The 21,646-nt window shown below is 36.5% G+C and overlaps 1 protein-coding gene across 5 annotated transcripts; it reads right to left on the bottom strand.

The window, feature by feature from the left end:
- Positions 1–20,960, bottom strand: LOC136203684 (protein trichome birefringence-like 43). 5 transcript variants are annotated; one of them, XR_010674949.1, is made up of 6 exons: positions 20,642–20,960; positions 2,748–2,919; positions 1,960–2,135; positions 565–1,514; positions 373–471; positions 277–296 (listed from the first exon to the last, which is right to left on the bottom strand). XR_010674949.1 is itself a non-coding variant. In XM_065994903.1 (4 exons), exons 1-4 carry the CDS (start codon positions 20,902–20,904, stop codon positions 248–250), a joined length of 660 nt encoding a protein of 219 aa, XP_065850975.1. In that variant the 5' UTR covers positions 20,905–20,960; the 3' UTR covers positions 1–247. The 5 variants fall into 5 exon arrangements, 3 of the variants coding, with proteins under 3 accessions (XP_065850975.1, XP_065850962.1, XP_065850980.1); XR_010674948.1 differs by lacking the exon at positions 565–1,514 and having other exon boundaries at positions 1–296; positions 373–564; XM_065994903.1 differs by lacking the exons at positions 373–471; positions 565–1,514 and having other exon boundaries at positions 1–296.
- Positions 20,961–21,646: the final 686 nt, after the last annotated feature.

Below are 21,646 nucleotides of genomic sequence, written 5' to 3'. Positions count from 1 at the left end.
ACAATTTTTCAAGTTACAGAATCACCATAATCCTACATTACAACCAAGATATCCCACAAAACATTACACTAAAATCAAATAACTCCAAACCTATCAACCCCACATAAGCAACATCCCATATAGATACCCAATCATGATATCAATTTATTCCATGAGCTGTATTGAGTATTTGACACTTTGACACTGCCATCCAATTCATCACCATCTCTATTTTTTTTCTTGTTCAAAGCCCCCAAATAACCTTCACTCAAAGGAGGATCAAACCACATGATAGAACCACAATCTTTTTCCTTCCCCTGAAATTGCAGTTCAAATAGAATGAGCAATTGGGAAGCATCAAATATAACAGAGATTATATAAAATGCAACTTACCCAATGCTTAATGCAAATAAAGAATCTTCTTCCTGGGCTTGGTCTGCTCTAAGAAACTCTTAAAAAAGCAGTTTCACCATAATAACAACTAGATATATTCTGCTCAAGAATAAAATTTCAGTCATGGAAGAAATGGCAAATGATAATCGGTAAGGAGAAATCGCACCTGATATGGCTAAAGAGAAATCACACCTGATAATCGGCAAGGAGAAATCGCAGATAAAGAATTGGATTAGAGCTGATAATCGGCAAGGAGAAATCGCAGATGAAGAAATGGAATAGAGCTGACGAAATCGGTAAGAAGAACTCGCATCATGAAAAATTCGCAGCAATTTATTGTTGGAAGAAACTAAATCCAAAATGGAAAGAAATTGGAGATTGAGAACAAAGAAGGAAAAAAATTGCAAAATGGAAGGAAGAATCCATATGGAAACATCGCAAATTGTAAATGGAGTTTGAGTTTTTAAATTGGGGATTACAAAATATTACGATTGCTTGTTTTTTCACAATTCACGCGCTCGTCTTTGATGGAGAGACACGCGTACTGATAATATATGACAGGTGGACTTTTTGTGTTTAAACGTTACGGATTAAGCAAGTGAAGGACCTAATGAGACCTTCTTAAAGTTCAGGGAGCCAATATGCTATTTTGGACAAGTTGGAGTACCTGTTGACATATAAGGCCAATTATTAATAACTAAAAAGTGAAGAGATACCCTCCCTTAATTGTTAATAGGGAGGATGAGATTTGAGGAGCCAACTACAAATATTTTTAGAACAAAAAAACCCTCTATGTACAATGGTTTTTTTTAGTTAACTTTTTTTTTTTTTTTCAATCTCTTAATCTCAACTTGGAGCTCTATTTTGTTATCTTCCAAAAACTCTTCATTGTCTTTCTCACAACCAAAAACCCATTTCAATAACAATGGCTTCTTTGCCACAAGACACAAGCAAAACTCATTTCACTAACACCTGTAAATTGTATTCTGATATCTGTATTCTCTTTCTCACAGCCAAAAACTCATTTTAGTAACAATGGATTTTACAACCAAATCAAATTTTCACCATTGAGGGAGATCTGAACGACGCCGCATTGTTTGATGTTGTTCCTTTTACTCACATACTTCATCTTGCAGCTCAAGCTACGTGTTAGTTATGCAATGAAAAACCAAAATTAACATGGCGGAGATGGTGGAAATGGAATCGAGCAAACAAAGGTGGGAGAGAGAGGGAGTGAATAGATGAATGGGGAGATATGTGGATGGGAAGGGATAATGAGTGACAAAAAAAAAAAAAAATAATAATCATAAATTTTAAAACTTAAAAAATATCAAAGTCTGAAATACCCTTAGTGCTTTAACAGTGTTAAGTAATTTTTAACCTCTTTGTTACTATAATGAACCATAAACCATTCGATTGTCGACTTTTAAATCACGGGACTGTGTTTTATGCATTCCTATTTAGTTTCAAAATAGTTTATGTAATATTATTAAAAAATAGTTAATCGATATTAGAATTGAAACCATGAATATGATATTAGAATTGAAACCATGAATATTATTTAAAGCTTAAAGTGCAAGAACATACGGTTGTTTTCGTCCCGTATGAAGCCACCAATGCCATGTATTGAAGATTAAAACATCAATTCCTTTCCATAAATTTCCAGCTTGGATAGAATTAAGTTTGAGAATAGTACCATTGCTTGTGTTTACCATATCAACTAAAAATGCATTGCGAGAGAACATTAATTTAACTTTATATTCCTGCAAACACATCAAATTTACATTAATTAAAGGATGAATTGAATAGAAAACACCATGAAATAAATTAAAATATATCAAGAAGAAGATGAGGTTGAATTGTCATAATGACTCTCACCTCACATCCAAATTGAAACATACAGTATGTTTTTAAAGTTTAAAATAGCCTATTAAAGTAAATTTAAAAAGGATGTGTATGCAAGTAGGAAAGAGATAGAAAGGGGAGATGGGAGATAGAAAAAGAGGGAAAATAATTAAGTATATTTTGGTCAATATAGTTTCACTTTTTATTTTCTAAGGTGTTGAAACTGTTGCGGTATCATATTAATCAATGTTGGCAAACCACCAATTGGTTACATGTATCATAATAATATTTATGTTTATGTATTTTTATATGAAAAATTGAAAGTTAAGTACCAAAGTGTTAAAATGACTAAAGGTTGGATGCTACGTATATATTTTACCCTACATAGAATAACTAGAATTTGAAATTTAAAATTCATTTATTTTGTGAGTGGTAAAAAAATATATTCCGAAATAAAAAAAGAAAGAGTGAAAGACAGTAATATGTACAAATTAAAAGGAAATGGAAATGGAAAAGAAAAGAAATCAAACCGGGAACGTGAAAGTGGAAAGGCCTCCAGTTCTGATGGAGGTATATTTAGCATTAGGAAGAGAAACATGAAGCATACATGTTAACGATTGCCACTCATTCAAACTCAGCGAATCTCCCACAAACATAATGTTTTTCCCCTTCAGTTTTGATAACATTTCTCCACCACTGAACCTACATTCATTCATTATTTTTAATTTTAATAATCTAGTTAAATAATAAAAAATTAATTGATTAATTATCTCACAAAAAGTATAAAGTATTAATTATTTGATATCTAAGCCGGTTAGCTATGTTTAAGCTCTCTCTGTATTTTTAAAATATATATGTGATTTTTTTAAAGGAATAAATATAAATGAAAGAAAAATAAATTTTACATATAATTAGACTAAAATGAGTACATAATCTACTACAAGAAGAAATTAATATAGAAAGGAAAGAAAATCTATATAAAAAAAAATCCAATTACAAATAGTACTTTGAAAAATAAACCAATTTTTTTCAGAAATCTAAGCGACATAAAAATACTGCCACCTCATCAAGTGACACCTCACCACTACCTCACCCACACTATACACATTTATCTTCACGACCATCTGATAATTTTGGATTTGTAAAATAGTAATTCATGCTTAATTCTACTTACTATTAAAATTATATTTCCTGGAGCAATTCAGTGGTGCGAGCTTTACGCGCCAAAAGAAGACTAAATTACATAAAACCTACAATCACATCAACCGAACATGTTCGTTGAGAAAAAGATTGGTAGTCTCTTTGTTTCATGGATCCTCAATTGTAGGCCTCAAACAAACAAACACACACCCACACAAAAAATAATAGAGAAAATCAATAAAGGCACACAACAATTTTAGCGTGGGAACCTCTTCAACAAGAAATAAAAACCACGGGACCCGTAGTCCTTTTAAATCTCCACTATCAAAGGATTACATTTTTTGGACAGACAAAATTGTAATAAAAAACCATCGCTCTCTCACACGAACTCAAAGCCTGAGTTACATCTCCTAGTTAACTAGCCTTGAGAATGTGGAATACATCAACTAAAGGCCTAAAGCTTATTTATAAGGGAACTCCCCATTGACTTCCTTATTTCTAAGCAATGTGAGATTCACACATCCCTTTACAACAGGTTTAACCAATGTGGGATTTGTGGAGATATCCCAACAAAGCCTCCCTCGATCCAAATCCCCACATATCTCAACATCTTCAAAAAATTGAACCCTATTTGCAGTCTTCTTTTTCTTCATTCTGCTAAGGGAACATCCATTCAGATAATAAATCTGTTTTCCTCTTTTCATTCCTTGCAATATCAAGCTTCCACCTTTGAACACTTTGCAAAACTTACCGGCTCCAACATATTTGTACCCACATGAAGCCAACTCTCCCAACGAAATTATATTGGCTCTACTAGGCACAAACTTCACATCAACAAGTGTTTTGACAACACCATTGTGAAGCTTCAGGCAGACTCTTCCGACGCCTTCAATTTTCATCTTCAAATTGCTCCCACTCCGAATGTAGCCAAAATCTCCATCAACCTGTAAAGTGTCAAAATAAGCTCGATCTTTACAAATATGAATATCAATAGCAGAATCTAATACCCAATCAGAATGATCTTCAACAAGATCATCCACAACAGTCAATAAAAAATCACGATCTTCAACCACATTAGCAGAGGATTCACCATTTTTTACCATTACCCTTCCGTGGACTCTTCAAATCCTCCCTAAACTGTGGGCAACAGGATTGCATGTGATCGGATTCACAACAATAAAAGCACTCAACAGTACTCATATCCTTTTGCTGAGATCATGATCTCCCGCCACGGTCACTCTTCCTATGGTTTCTAACCCTTTCTCCACTCTCTCCAGCTATGAGTATCTTGGGACAACTATCATATTCTCGCATCATCTTTTCACTCTCTTTCAAAATCGCCATCACATCATTTAGTTGCAACGTGTTCTTCCCCACTAACATCGTTTGCACTAACGACTTAAAAGATCTAGGCAAAGAAGCTAACAGGAGCAATGACTGCTCTTCATCCTCAATCTTCTCTCCAATACTCAATAATTGACACACCAATTGATTAAAATTATTAATGTGGTCAAGAATGTTACCTTCATGTTTGATAGGGGTCAAAAACCCCTATCTTTGGGTACTATTTTAGGACGGTTTTCAGCGTTATTTTGTGAATAAGCGTGCAATTCTCGCATTTATATGCTTTTGTGTTAGTTAGTTAGAAATTGTATATGTTCTATTTACTTTTCGTTGTTTAGGCTCGTTTTCTGATTATTTTAGGCAAATATTGCCAAATTAGCATGTACGTTAAATTTCCATTATCTTTTATAGCTAATTGATTCGCCAAAAGTCGCACCAAACGGAGTGTTTACTCAAAATGAGCGATTGGTGGGTCAATTTAGCCTCGGAACTAATGTTATTTGGAGTTTTCGTGCATGCACTGGCTAAAACAGGAACGAGTTCGGGTAAAAGTTGCATTTCGGGACATCCAGCAATCGCGCAAGGCGTTATGGGCATTCCCGCGGGTCGAGCTGGCCTGCAAAAGCCAGCTCGGCGAGCTGCCCTGCGGGAATCAGTCAAAAGACTGATTCCCGGTCCCACGATGCCACGATCGACCCCACGTCTTCCCACCTGCAAAAGGATACGAATTAGGCCAGAAAGAGGGCCCGAACCGCGTCTATAAATAGGATTTTCTAATTAAAAAATAGAGATCTTTTAACTTTGTAATTTCCTTAGCTTCCACCTTGAGAAATCCTCTCCACCTCCTCCATCTCCTTCAAACCTCCATTGAAGACACCTCCGAAGCTCCATTCACCGAGGATTGCTCAAGTTCCATCCCTAAGTCCTAGGAAGACGCCTGCACTGGTAGACAGGTTCCCTGAAAGGGATTTTTCTTCTTTTATATTTTGTCTAGCCTCTGATCCATGTTATGAATCCTAGGCTCATTGTATCTTCGTGACAATACTTTTCATATTTAATATATATTATAGTTTTGTTTATTCAATTGTTTTATTGCTTAAATCTTTGTCTTACGCTTTGTCTGATTGGTTTAACTCATTCGATAATCCCAAAATTAAGTTGGCACATATTGCGAGCTGAATCTGACCTAGTCAGTGCCTATAGGATTGACGAACCTATAGAAGATTAAGCCCAAATTGCTGAGCCTTAGAGCTAGTTTCGGCCTTACAAGGGAATCACGAACTAGGTACCTCAAGAGGATAGATAGGGTTAATCGCCTCGGACACAAGTGACTTAGATTAGGTTTTAATTCCGTTGTCTAAATAATCTATTTTCATTATTATCGTATCACATCATGTCCCTTCGGGTAATTACATTGGTAAAAGATCACCTAGGAGTAGAATAACTTAGATATGAGTAGAAGTAACTTAATTAGGAGTAGGTTAATTTAATCAAAACCAATTCAAACCCCCCATAGCCTAGATAACACCTGAGACCAAGCAGCTCGATACTTGCAAGAATAAATCCTGTGGATTCGATACCTGGACTTGTCCAGATTTTATTACTTGATAACGACGGGGTACACTTATGCCTTAGTGAGCCTTGCGGTGTGATTGCCGTGAGGCGCATCAAGTTTTTGGCGCCGTTGCCGGGGAAAGTAGATTAAATCTATAAATACCTGAAAACCGCAAATAATCAAGTTTTTGGCGCCGTTGTCGGGGATTTATTTCTTCTGCAATATTGAACCAAAGGTCGATTTGTTAGTTTAGGCATTCGTTTGTGAATATCCTTTGTTTATATCATCTATACTTGTTAATATATTATCATACAATCATTTCATTCAACATGTAGTATTATACTTCTTATATATACTTATAAAATCTCTTTCAGCAATTATGGACAACAGAACTCCAGACCCATCCATGTCTGACCTCAATAAGAAAATGGATTTCCTTCTGGCCTCTTTTGGCCGTAACAACCAAACAAGGACACCATTTTATGCACGATGTGGCCAGAATCACCCCAGTGAGGTATGCCATGTCAACCACCATGTACCTAGAGGTGAGAATGTAAGTTATTTGGGTAATCGTCAAAGGTATAACTCTGAACCCCCAACTTACAACTTTTATGATCGGGAACACACGCGATATCCGCCAGGGCCATACGCGGCACCCACGGATAATCTTCCCTATCCCCCCCTCTAATTCTAATTCTTATGACAGGCAGACAGAGCACTTAGAAGGAATAATGGTTCTCTTAAGGGAAATATCCATCCGACTCGCAACCAACGAGGAGGTATGCAGAACCCTGAGCGAATAACTCGATGCGATCAGACAGGAGGAAAGGGAATACCAAGAGGCGTTCCTCTCACAAGAGGAAACGGTTCAAGCCATCGCCTTGAGAAGTGGCAAGGAAGTGGACACACTCGTGCCACCCCAATCATAAACACAACCGTCACCTTAGGTAAGTAAGGAACCAGAAGTGGTAAGCAACCCCGGTCCCGTGTCTGAAACTTCAGCTCCTGGAGTAGCTGTAGAGAAAGTAGTTAGGCCTTATGCACCAAAATTACCATTTCCCCAGAAACAGAAAAAGGCCAACTTAGATAAGAAATTTGCTAGATTTTCGAAAATCCTTAGTAGATTAGAAATTAATATTCCATTAATGGAAGCACTAGAGGAAATGCCAAACTATGCAAAGTTTCTTAAAGACATGTTGTCGAAAAAGAAAAAGTTCGGGGAGAATGAGATAGTGGCCCTAACGGAACAATGTTCGGCCATAATCACTCATAAATTGCCCCCCAAGCTTAAGGATTAAGGGAGCTTTACCATCCCGTGTAGGATAGGCAACATGCATATAGATAGGGCATTATGCGATTTAAGAGCAAGTATTAATCTGATGCCTTTATCTATTTTCAGGAAATTGGGACTCGGAGAACCCAAACCAACAAATATGACATTACAGCTAGCGGACAGGTCAATTGCGCGGCCTAGGGGCATAGTTGAAGATGTGTTGGTAAAGGTGGATAAACTGATCTTCCTGGTCGACTTTGTGGTCCTCGACATGGAAGAAGATGACTCCGTCCCTATTCTCCTCGGGAGACCGTTCTTTGCAACCGGTAGGACACTGATAGACGTTCATGGAGGTAAATTGGTCCTAAGGGTGCAAGACGAAGAGGTAACATTTAATGTTTATGAGTCAATGAAATTTCCTCAAGAGCGTTCCAAAAGCTGTAATTTTGTAGATGCGTTAATAGACGAATGTGTTGAGGAAGTTAACCATAACATGAGAGATACCTCTTTAGAAATGAATTTAGGTGGTGAGGAAGATGAGAACTTAAATGAACCATTCAAAGACATCCCACCTGAAATATGTTGTTGGGTAAAGGGTAGAAAAGAGGACCTTGATCGTGAGATCAAGCCTAAACCTAAAACCTCGATGGAGGAACCTCCAGAACTGGAACTTAAGCCCTTACCTAGCAATTTAAAATATGTTTTTTCTGCAGCCTCCCACAGATTTACCCGTTACTATTTCTTCTTTTTTGAGAGTTGAACAGGAGGAAAGATTGGTGGATGTGCTGAAAAAACATAAAGGAGCCTTTGGGTGGTCAATCCATGACATCAAAGGTATCGACCCCAAAATCTGCACACATAGGATTTTTCTTGAGGAAGAGATCAAGCCATCTGCTCAACCTCAACGCCGGCTCAACCCTAAAATGAAAGAGGTGGGAGGTAACATTTAATGTTTATGAGTCAATGAAATTTCCTCAAGAGCGTTCCAAAAGCTGTAATTTTGTAGATGCGTTAATAGACGAATGTGTTGAGGAAGTTAACCATAACATGAGAGATACCTCTTTAGAAATGAATTTAGGTGGTGAGGAAGATGAGAACTTAAATGAACCATTCAAAGACATCCCACCTGAAATATGTTGTTGGGTAAAGGGTAGAAAAGAGGACCTTGATCGTGAGATCAAGCCTAAACCTAAAACCTCGATGGAGGAACCTCCAGAACTGGAACTTAAGCCCTTACCTAGCAATTTAAAATATGTTTTTTCTGCAGCCTCCCACAGATTTACCCGTTACTATTTCTTCTTTTTTGAGAGTTGAACAGGAGGAAAGATTGGTGGATGTGCTGAAAAAACATAAAGGAGCCTTTGGGTGGTCAATCCATGACATCAAAGGTATCGACCCCAAAATCTGCACACATAGGATTTTTCTTGAGGAAGAGATCAAGCCATCTGCTCAACCTCAACGCCGGCTCAACCCTAAAATGAAAGAGGTGGTAAAAGCCGAGGTCATAAAACTCCTCGACGTAGGTATCATCTTTTCAATTTCTGACAGCCAATGGGTGAGCCCGGTGCAATGTGTGCCCAAAAAGGGGGGAACAACGGTAATGGAAAACGAAAAAGGGGAATTAATCCCAACTAGAAAGGTTACGGGTTGGCGTGTATGTATTGACTATAGGAAATTGAACGAAGCCACTCGTAAAGACCATTTTCCTTTACCATTTATCGATCAAATGTTGGAACGTTTGGCAGGGCATGAATTTTTCTGCACTCTAGACGGGTTGTCCGGTTATATGCAAATTCCTGTGGATCCTTTGGACCAAGAGAAAACCACATTCACTTGTCCCTATGGAACTTTTGCATATAGGCGAATGCCTTTCGGATTATCTAATGCTCTTGCCACATTCCAACACTGCATGATGGCTATGTTTTATGACATGGTTGAAGAGTTCCTAGAGATCTTTATGGATGATTTTAATGTTGTAGGACCTACTTTTGACCAATGTCTTGAAAATCTGGACCGAGTCTTAGAACGTTGTGAAGACAAAAACTTGGCATTCAATTGGGAAAAATGCCAGTTTATGGTCCAGAATTGTATAGTGTTTGGACACAAGGTGTCGGGAAAAGGGATTAAGGTCGATCCGGCAAAAATTGAGGTAATCGAAAAACTACCTCCTCCTACCAATGTCAAGTTGGTTAGGAGCTTTTTAGGACATGCGGGGTTTTATAGGCGATTTATAAAGGATTTTTCAAAAATCACTAAACCCCTCACTTAATTGTTACTTAAGGATGCTGATTTTAATTTTAACGAAGAATGTATGTCTGCCTTTAAATTATTGAAAAAGAAATTAATTGAAGCACATGTTATGGTAAGCCCGGATTGGTCCCTTCCCTTTGAATTAATGTGTGATGTCAGCGATTTAGCTGTAGGAGCTTGTCTTGGGCAGAGGGTGGATAAACTTTTTCGCCCAATCTTCTATGCTAGCAAAACCTTGAATGATGCACAACAAAATTATTCAATAACTGAAAAGGAATTGCTAGCTGTAGTGTTTGCCTTTGACAAGTTTAGATCATATTTGGTGTTATCTAAAGAAATTGTTTTTACTGACCATGCGGCTTTGAGATATCTAATGAGCAAGCAAGACGTGAAACCCAGACTGATCCTCTGGATTCTGCTACTCCAGGAATTCGACATTGAGATCAGAGACAAAAAAAGGAGTGGAGAACGTGATAGCTGATCATTTGTCTCGGTTAGAGTCAGATCAACAAACTTTAGAACATGAAGAAATCAAGGAGGTATTCCCGGACGAAATGTTATATTCGGTAAAAACTCTCCCCTAGTTTGCAGACATCGCGAACTACAAATCGGTAACATTCTTCCTCTTGATTTAGATACAAACAAAAGACGTAAGTTTCTGTTTGAAAGCAAACAATATTTTTGGGAGGAACCGTATTTATTTCGATTCTGCACAGATGGCATGATTAGGAGATGTATACCTAAAGAGGAGGTAGAGTCAGTAATTAACATGTGCCACTCTAGAGAACCAGGTGGCCATTTTGGGCCAGATAGGACAGTGGAAAAAATCCTCCAAAGTGGATTTTGGTGGCCACAAATGCATAGTGATGTCAATAGTTATATCAAGTATTGTGATGCATGTCAAAGAGTAGGAAATATCTCTAGGAGAAGCGAAATGCTTCAGCAAGGCATACTCATCTGTGAGCTGTTTGATGTTTGAGGCATAGACTTCATGGGACCCTTCCCTATGTCACACAACAACCAATACATTCTTGTAGCGGTTGATTATGTCTCCAAATGGGTAGAGGCCGAAGCCCTACCCATAAATGATGCTCGAGTAGTGATGAAATTCCTGAGAAAGAATATCTTTACTAGATTTAGTACCCCCCGGACTATCATTAGTGATGGGGGATCCCATTTCTGCAATAAGCAATTTGACATGTTGCTCCAGAAGTATGGCGTAGCTCATAGGGTTGCAACACCTTACCACCCTCAGACGAGTGGTCAGGTAGAAGTGTCAAATAGAGAGTTGAAGCGTATTCTTGAGAAAACAGTAGGGAATGTAGGAAAAAATTGGAGTCTTAAGCTAGACGATGCTCTTTGGGCATACCGGACAGCTTTCAAAACCCCTATAGGGATGTCCCCCTACCGTTTAGTTTTCGGAAAATCTTGTCATTTGCCTGTTGAATTAGAGCATAAAGCCTATTGGGCACTAAAATTTCTAAACTTGGACCCTAAACTTTCAGGTGACCTGCGGCTAACACAGCTGCATGAACTGGATGAGCTCAGGTATAACTCTTATGAGAATGCCAAGCTGTATAAAGAACGAACCAAAAGGGTGCATGATAAGAAAGTGCAACGAAAAACTTTTTGTACATGTGTTTTATGGTTTTAGATGCAATGTTGGAACTTATTACATAATTTAAGTGTGAGGAGGAGGGGTAGACAAACTTATAAAAATTTGTATAATTTTTAAATTTTTGTTGCGTCGTGTCTAGTTTAGTTTAGCGTTTTCGGGTTTTATTTATGCTTTATTTAAGTTTTTGCATGTTTAGGACCTAAAACCGTGAACCTCCTTCGAATCTAAACTTCGTTATTTGTTTTTTAGGGCTGAAAACCGAATCTAAGATTGCATGACAACTAGTTTAGGTGTAGGACACAATCCCTGTATCTGTAAAAACATGAGCTAAAGTTTGCATTTAGACCCTACTTTTGAAGAAATGCTAAAATCATTACTTAGGTAGATAACTTAATAATTGAAGGCATGTGATATTAAACTTGAGTTTGAGGAGAACTAGTAAGCACAAATTTGAAACCCAAGAACTGCGAGTTGAATTTGAGCCCAATAGCGAACATCAAAAAGCTCTTTTTCTTGACATTTTTGTGTGAATGCTTTGACTTATGAAAAGATTACAGATTTTGCACCTAATACTGAGTTGAACCTGCATGCACTGATTTGAGATGATAAATGATGAATCAGCCTCATTAGAATTAACCTTTTCTTTACCTTATTTTATCTTTTTCATCTACTCTAGGAAGCCCCTTTGAGCCTGTATTTTATTTCTTGTAGATTTTCTTTCATTCTAACCTAATTTTTGCAAACTATCACTTAGTTTGTTACTTAACCCGAGTTTTTGCAAAGCTTTTGAGCCTTTGTTTTCTTCTAGCGCTTTATCTTTGTCTACTGCATCATAGTAGCAAGCCAAAAGGCTAAGAAGTGAATGAGAATTACTATCCAAAAGAAAAAGAAAAAGAGACGAACAAAAGAAGGAGAACTCTATCTCCCAGTTCTTAAAATTAGAACGTCTCAGAAAAAATAATGAATAAAAAGCTCAATCACTTCACATTTTGCTAAAGCCATTTTGAACTTTGTTTTTCTAGCGCTAGAACTCCTAACCTTTTGTACCTTTAACCCTCTAACCACATTACAACCCCAATTCGAGGCTGTTTTTGATATCATAGGAGTCATTTAGCATAGTAGAGGAACTCGGATGAACGTACAAAATCAACGCAATTCTAAGCAAGAACATAAGCCGGGAGTAAACACTTTAGCCATTAAAATTGTGTGAATTGAGTGAACTACCTATGGTGAGGTGTTTTACTTAGCTATCCCTTTAAGCTCGTTTAATTGAACATGTGTCCTTTTTCTTAAACATATGACCTGTGGTAATTGAAATGCGGCTTTTGGATATCGTGTCTCTACTTTGTAATTCCGAATGCATGTAACTACAGATGCTCGAAATTGTGTCAAGCACCTAGTAAAACCAGGAGGTCTCCTAGCTTGCTTGTGATTGCAGGTTTAGTTTTTTAGTTTACTTGGGGACAAAAAAAGTTTTAAGTGCGATGAGGTTTGATAGGGGTCAAAAACCCCTATCTTTGGGTATGGTTTTAGGACGGTTTTTAGCGTTATTTTGTGAATAAGCGAGCAATTCTCGCATTTATATGCTTTGGTGTGAGTTAGTTAGAAATTGTATATGTTCTGTTTAGGCTCGTTTTCTGATTATTTTAGGCAAATATGGCCAAATTAGCATGTACGTTAAATTTTCATTATCTTTTATAGCTAATTGATCCGTCAAAAGTCGCACCAAACGGAGTGTTTACTCAAAATGAGCAATTGGAGGGTCAATTTAGCCTCGAAACTAATGTTATTTGGAGTTTTCGTGCATGCGCAGGCTAAAACAGGAACGAGTTCGGGTAAAAGTTGCGTTTCGGGACATCCAGCAGTCGCGCAAGGCGTTCTGGGCATTCCCGCGCGTCGAGCTGGCTCGCCCAGCTCGGCGAGCTGCCCTGCGGGAATCAGTCAAAAGACTGATTCCCGGTCCCATGACGCCACGATCGACCCCACATCTTTCCACCTGTAAAAGGATACGAATTAGGTCAGAAAGAGGGCCCGAACCGTGTCTATAAATAGGATTTTCTAATTATAAAATAGAGATCTTTTAACTTTGTAATTTCCTTAGCTTCCACCTTGAGAAATCCTCTCCACCTCCTCCATCTCCTTCAAACCTCCATTGAAGACACCTCCGAAGTTTCGTTCACCGATGATTGCTCAAGTTCCAACCTTAAGTCCTAGGAAGACGCCTGCATTGGTAGACAGGTTCCCTGAAAAGGATCTTTCTTCTTTTATATTCTGGCTAGCCTCTGATCCATGTTATAAATCCTAGGCTCATTGTATCTTCGTGACAACACTTTTCATCTTTAATATATATTATAGTTTTGTTTATTCAATTGTTTTATTGCTTAAATCTTTGTCTTACGCTTTGTCTTATTGGTTTAACTCATTCGATAATCCCAAAATTAAGTTGGCACATATTGCAAGCTGAATCTGACCTAGTCAGTGCCTATAGGATTGACGACCCTATAGAAGATTAAGCCCAAATTGCTGAGCCTTAGAGCTAGTTTCGGCCTTACAAGGGAATCACGAACTAGGTACCTCAGGAGGATAGGTAGGGTTAATCGCCTCGGACACAAGTGACTTAGATTAGGTTTTAATTCCGTTGTCTAAATAATCTATTTTCATTATTATCGTATCACCTCATGTCCCTTTGGGTAATTACATTGGTAAAAGATCACCTAGGAGTAGAATAACTTAGATAGGAGTAGAAGTAACTTAATTAGGAGTAGGTTAATTTAATCAAAACCAATTCAAACCACCCATAGCCTAGATAACACCTGAGACCAAGTAGCTCGATACTTGCAGGAATAAATCCTGTGGATTCGATACCTGAACTTGTCCAGATTTTATTACTTGATAACGACGGGGTACACTTATCCCTTAGTGAGCCTTGCGGTGCGATTGCTGTGAGGCGCATCAATGTTCCATTCTGAGTGTGTACAGATCCATCTTCAGGCATAGCCGGCTAGCTAATGACTTTGACAAATAAGTGCTCTCCAACTTCTTCCATAACTCTTTCGGAGATGTCTCCGTCAACACAGTCATCTTAATTTGGGGAGCAAGGGCTAACCTGATAGTGCTGACAGCCTTCCTCAGAATCGTATTCCATTCAGTATCTTTCATACTGTCGGGCTTCTTCTCTAACGCGATGTCAAGACCATACTGCACCAAATAGTCTTGAATCGTACTTTGCCACAACGTGAAATTACTCTTTCCATCAAAGAGTAGAATCTCATACTTTAACGTTGTAGACGACATCTTCTCTACAACTCGGCTTATGCTCTTCCTCTATTATATACCCTCCCTAGGCCGAACCTCGGCTCTGATACCACTTTGTTGGTGCCAAACTAACAAACACATGCCCACACAAAGAAATAATAGAGAAAAGCAATAAAGGCACACACCAATTTTAGCGTGGAAACCTCTTCAACAAGAGATAAAAAAACCAAGGGACCCGTAGGCCTCTTAAATCTCCACAATCAAAGGATTACAATTTTTGGACGGACAAAGCTGTAACAAAAAACCCTCGCTCTCTCACACAAACTCAAAGCCTAAGTTACACCTCCTAGTTAACTAGCCTTAAGAATGTGGAATACATCAACTAAAGGCCTAAAGCCTATTTATAAGGGAACTCCCCCCTTGACTTCCTTATTTTTAAGCAATGTGGGATTCACACATCCCTTTACAACATTTTTAACTAATGTGGGATTTGAGGAGATATCCCAACATCAATTTCGTACCTAAGGAACACGCTAAAGGATTTCAATATGTTTCTTCATCAAGAGAGCTTTGGAAATAAATTCAGCAACATTTGGATGAGCATAACATAGTTATGTTTTTTTCATGTCAATAGGGAATTAAGTGCGACTGCGCAAGGATCATTTTTCAATTACGTTCTATTTCACCAAGCTCGAACTTGTGTGGGATGAAATGTTATCACTTAGGTATGTTCCTTCTTTCGAGTGTGGAAGAGCTAAAGGTGTAATACATAAGTTTTTTGATGAAAACCAACTATTACAGTATTTATTAGGAATCAATGATGAGCATGAACATGTGTGCAATTAAATCCTTTTCTCTGATCTTTATCCTAGCTTGAACAAAGCCTTTTATGTGATACAATGAAGGGAGAAACAGAAGGATATAAAACTAGATCATTTAATTGATGTACCACAACCATCACCCTATCAATTTGGTTTGTAACATCCTGGTCTAATACCATGTACATATTGTCCGCTTTGGCCCAAATCCAACACCTTAGGCCTCATGGCTTTAAAATGTGTCTGCATGTATTGAATTCCCATCCTACTAATAAGCCTCAATCACTCCCTCTCCATTTCCGATGTGGGGATTCAGTTTATTCCTGCCCCCATCGTCATCCTTTAGGGCCGCTCCTTGCTCAGGCCTTCTACCCCGGCGGCACCCACTCCGGACCGGGTCGTTACAGACCCACCAGCTTCCATCTGGTTCGTCCCCGAACCACACATCGTACATGGAGAACCTGGCTCTGATACCAATTGTAACACCCTGGTCCAATACCATGTAGATATTGTCCGCTTTGCCCCAAATCCAACACCTTGGGTCTCACGGCTTTAAACGCGTCTGCTTGTACTAGATTCTCATCTTACTAATAAGCCTCAATCACTCCCTCTCCATTTCCGATGTGAGATTCAGTTCATTCCTGCCCCCATCGTCATCCCTTAGATTCGCTCCTTACTCAGGCCTTCTATCCCGACGCCACCCACTCCGGACCAGGTCGTTACACTTTCACTCGCTATCGCTTTATCTCCACTATAAACAAAAAAGTTCAAATCAAGAGCAAAAAGGATATAAAATTAGAATAACACAGATTCAATTGGAATTTAAATAAAGGAGGAAGAATAGAGATCTGTTTGCCAGACTCAACGATCTCAGGACCAATACCATCGCCGAAAAAGAGAGTGGCTGTAATAGTAGAGGGAGAAGAAGAGAAAGCTCTAGCGGAAGAAGCTGATGCTAACCAGGAAGACTACTGGCCGGTGTTGGCTTTAGAAAAGGAGAGGATCTGGCCAGCGTTGGCTGTAGAAGAGGAGAGGATGCGAGAACCCAATATTTTTAATATTTATGTCTTATTAAATAAAAAAATAAAAAGATGATCCTTTTAACTTTATAATTAAAATAATTTAAATTGAATTTTCTTATAAATATTGAAAATATATTTTTTAGAAAAATTTCAATTTCTAATATTTTTAGATATTTTTTCCATAAGAAAATAAAGGATAAATAAATAGAAAGAAAGAGAGAGTGAAAGAAAGAGATGAAGAGAGAAATGGGTATATGTAATGCTGGATGAAGAGAGTATATATAGTGCAACTCAAGGGTAAAATATATATAAACATAAGATGGAGGAAAAGGAGAGAGAACATGTATAAAAAGGAGTCAAATGTAAGAAATGCTGGTCATCAGTTACAGTGGTCATCACTGTTAAAAAATGTAAAATCAGGGACCATAATGTTAAGAATTGAAGTTCAGTATCTATAACGTTAAAATGATAAAGTTCAGTGGCCATAGGTGTAATTTACTCTTTATAATTTCATCTATTTGCATTTTGCAAATTTGGCAAATAAAAGTATGTGTTTTTTTTTTTTGCCAAAAAATCTTTACATAGTAAAAATATAATCTCACTAACGTGTAGTGTTATGTGTTGATGATGTGTCATATTAACTTGATTAAAATGACATGTTAATATATTGACTTTGATAATGTGAAATAATGGAATGTCATCTCTTAAAAAAAACCCATATTTATCTACTTGCAAATTAATGAAATCATTTTTTTTTAACTTTTCTCAATTATTAATCGTTTCGTACAAATATACATGGTAACATATATCCATGATTCCTAAATTATATTTAATAATATTATGATATCTAAATTTCATTTCGTGATATAAATATTAATGAATTTTACGTTATTATAACATCAAATTCCAAATTAGAGGAATTCCATTTTAAATATAATATTTTAGACAAGTTAACTATATTATTGACTTTTTTATTATTCATGTACCATAAATTATAATTACATATTTTTTTTTAAATAGAGGTTCGTTAGACACATTTTAGATGGACCATCTTCCAATTAAAACTTTTTACGTACGTAGCTTAAACGATTTGAGATCCTTAATCACCAAAACCAAACTTGATTAGTTATTTTCTTTTCGACGAAAGTTAAATACTTATAGGTTCTCATTTCACTAAACTTAGAAAAGAATTTTCTTTGATTTCCAGATTTTGTTGGAAGGAAGAATACCAAAAAAAAACTAAAGTGTAGCCATGGCTACAAGACACATAAGTAGTAGAAAAGTTACTCTGAATGAAGCAAATTTTTTTATTGGGAAAAGCATTATCATCTAGTGTGAAACCAAATAAAATACTAGCAATAGCAACTATTCCTACATATATATTTTATTGGGAGAAGCATTATCATCTAGTATCAAAGCAAATAAAATAGTACTATTATTCTGTTCCTATTCCATGATTACTTTGTGTTTTTTACATAGTAACTAATGTTTTCTTTATTATTGGATTAATTTTACAACATCATTTAATGAAAAAAACATACCAAATAATTATTATTTACTTTGTAGCCTCTAGTGCACAATTATCACGTTTCTATTGGTAAGATCCAATGGACCGAGACCATAGTAGAGTTTCTCACCTACCTCTGCATAGAATGTCTCGCTATTGATAAAAAAATTCTCCTTTTGAGATTTATTTCTTTTTCTTATTTTTTTCTCCTTTCACTCTTCGATCATGAAATCCATGAATGAGTCGTATGCAAAAATAACTTTGGAGAAAGATGACGATACATGAGTAGTTGTTAGCCATGAAGATATTGAGGTCCAATGAACACCAAAAACTCCAAGCTAGAGTCTCATCGGTAGATGATTTCTCATTAGGGGTTTTAAAATTCCAATGATGAAGAAACGAGGGTAGATCTTTGATGTTCGTCTAAAGGGTCGTGTATAACTGATTTAGATCAGAATAAATTCATTTTTGAATTCTTTCACTCATTGGAATGTGAACATATGGTGAAGGGTGGTCCATGGACGTTCTGATTGAAGGACATAATCCTAATGAACTGCAACTAATAAAGATTGAGTTTAAGTTCATAAATTGCCTATTGGATTCATCTTAGAAAGATTGTTGTTCATATAGGAAATTACATGGACGAGTTCATAAAGGCAGATTCAAAAAACTTTTACAGGGACAGGGTGAACATATATGAGAATTCAAGTTGCTAGGAAGGTGATGATACCATTGAAGAGGGAGATGAAGATCAGTAAAGAGGATGGAGTGGGTGCACTTAAAATATGAAAACTCCTAACGTTTTGTTTCTTTTTTGGACGAATTGAGCATGCTAATAAGTTATGTGAAGCATTACTTGATATCCTTGATTTGGATAAAGTTGAACAATTGTATGGGACATGACTTAGAGCTCCAACAAGAAAAAAGGCATATAATCAACCAACGTCATGATGGCTACTGTCATCGTCACCACCGATTGTGCTTCCGGTCAATGGTGAAAATCCGTAACAGATATCAATTCCTATTTTTGGGTCACAGTCTAAGGAAACTGTTGCAACTAATCACGTTGAAGGGAGATGTGAGAAAGAAAAGTCTATATCTTCAGAGATGGAAATAATTTAGGAGTTTGGCAGGATTAATTCAAATGCTAGAATTTTAAATATAGTTGAGGAGGGGCCGGTAATAAATGAAACAAAAAGAAGACGTTAGATGAAGGGTTGGGTAAGGTGTTGGGTGGGCTTGGAACTGGTAGTAACGGCCCAACACTGTGAGGGAGAAGTAGATAATTCCAACGGTTCAAAAAATGGGATATTAATGGGCTCTGGTTTTCATGCCCGCTAGACGCCATGAGTATTCTAAGTTGGAACTGTCAGAAAGGTTTGAGTTGGTTGAAGGATAATGGCTTTCAAAATGTCAGTGTGGAATCGAATTCTCAACTTTAGTCTATGCTATCAACGATCTAGAGAGTGCAAATTATATATTAGGTCTTATTGTTTTTTTTTATTGTAAATCCTTTATAAATGAAATTCATAACTGATGTGTTCGGTTTATCAAAAAAAATTTTACAAATCTAGTAGCTAATATTTTAGTTAGGACGATTGATTCTATGAAAATTTGGATGTTTTTTTTTCCAGTGTTAGAGAAGTGATCAATAATTTTTTTTCCTTTTAAAAAATATTAGAACACATGAGTGATTAGTTATTACAAAATAGTACTAAATTATATAAACAATTTGTTTTAATACAAAAGTTATGCAAGCCAAGCCAAGTTAAAAAGGGCAAAATAACCCTTTATTTCATGCACAACATTATGAGGAAAAGGAAAACATTTCTTAGAAGCATACTTCATCTGAGGTGCACTCTAAGAAAGTCATAAAAGGCAAAATGGACAAATTGAAATAAATAGTTTCCATATTTATGTAAAAATTATATATATATATATATGATGCCTTTCTCTCATAAAAGGAAATTAGTTAAAGAGGACCACTCACTTTTTATAGCGTTTTGGGTGGGGGAAAGTAATTAAACTAAACCATCATTATCATTATAATTAATAATAACAATAGACTGCTTAACTATCAATTTGTTTCCTCTCAAACATAAATATCTATTTATTAACAAATTTTGGCAAAATGCATATTGAGGCCCTTTATAAATTTGATTTTGATGGATTAAGTTCTTCATTCACTAAATTAGATTAATGATCTTTTATTTTTTGTTTTTACATTAATTTTCTACTTGCTGTTGCTAAATTGGCTGTGAATATTTAACTCATTTAGTAGAACTCATTTCATCCGAATTTGAAATTGTTTTTTCTTACGGTTTGGAATAAGTTTTTTTATAGTCTTTTAATAGTAATTTCGTATTTTATTCTCCAACTAAAAAGATTAATTATTTAATAGGAAGCCTAAAACGAGAATAAGTGCAATACATCTGAAGCTGATTTGAGAATTTATTAAATTGAAAATATAGAGAAATTAAATAATATTATATGTATTGTTTGTTTAGGTGAAATTAAAAATGACCAATTCGAAAGTATTTTGGATTAGGAGACAAAATAATAAGGCAAAAAAATAAAAACATAATTAAAAAATTTATAAGGGAAAATAAAATATTAATTATGCAAATAAAAATAAAAAGTACCTGGGAAGGTTGCAGGAAATGGGTTGCCATCTATATTTGAGGAAATAATGGTCTGGTCTTCCATTGTTTAAACAATCAAACTCTTTTTCAATGAAAGGACATTTTGATATATCATAAAGAGGATATGATTGATCATAAACCCAATTCCCTTTATAAAAATTGCACATTCCTTCAATATTCTTATCATAATATTCATTTCCATGCACAAAGTAAACCAGCAATAACAGCAGCAACAGGAGTAGTTCAATGGTAGAATGAACCATTTTTTGGTGGATAAGAGTAGACACTTAGAGAGAGAGAGAGAGAAGAAAAGTTGGGTTGTAAATGTGATGTATTTTTGTTGAGATTTAATTACTTGTTTCTCTATATAATTGGAGTGGCTTGTGGAACCTGGTTAGGGCTGTAATCGAGCCGAGCCGAGCCGAGCTTTGACCTGCTCAAACTCGGCTCGCTATAAAATTAACGAGCTCGAGTCTGAGTCGAGCTTGCTATAAAATTAACGAGCTCGAGCCCGAGCCGAGCTTTGGCTTGCTCAACGAGCTCGATCCGACCTTCGAGCTTATTTCGAGCCCAAAATCCTCTTTGGACTTGGTTCATTAAGAAAATTATCTAACCATGAATTGTTTGTGTGTAAATCGTTAATTATATTTGTGAAGTTTGCTCGCAAATAACTCTTTAATTGTATATATAAACAAGTTCACAAGCAAAGTTCGTGAATAAATAAACAAGATGCTTACAAATAGTTCATCTATTACTCATTTATTATGTTTGTGAACGAACTCATCTAATAGCAAATGAAATAATATTAAATTTGGATATTTGTGAACTAACACAAAACTATATAGTTTTCTACAAAACTAAAATTTGTTCATAAATGTTCGACTCGAACCTGCTCGCAAGCTTTCGAGCCGAGCTTTGGCCTGCTCAAGCTCGGCTCGTTTACGAACCGAGTCAGTAAATCATACTCACGAACGGCTCGTTTTTAAATTGAGCCGAATCGATTCG

This window comes from Euphorbia lathyris, chromosome 1 (genome assembly GCF_963576675.1).
Source record: "Euphorbia lathyris chromosome 1, ddEupLath1.1, whole genome shotgun sequence".
In the NCBI taxonomy this organism is placed as follows: domain Eukaryota; kingdom Viridiplantae; phylum Streptophyta; class Magnoliopsida; order Malpighiales; family Euphorbiaceae; genus Euphorbia; species Euphorbia lathyris.
This window is presented reverse-complemented; position numbering and strand designations above follow the sequence as displayed.

Excerpts from the sequence above, each read along its gene's own strand:
- LOC136203684 (XM_065994890.1), bottom strand. The coding sequence starts at position 20,904 with ATGGTTCATTCTACCATTGAACTACTCCTGTTGCTGCTGTTATTGCTG. Across the intron at positions 2,920-20,641 it reads ATTTCCTGCAACCTTCCCAG|GTTCAGTGGTGGAGAAATGT; the intron begins GTACTTTTTATT and ends GAATGAATGTAG. Across the intron at positions 1,515-1,959 it reads CATACGGGACGAAAACAACC|CTTGAGCTGCAAGATGAAGT; the intron begins GTATGTTCTTGC and ends ACTAACACGTAG.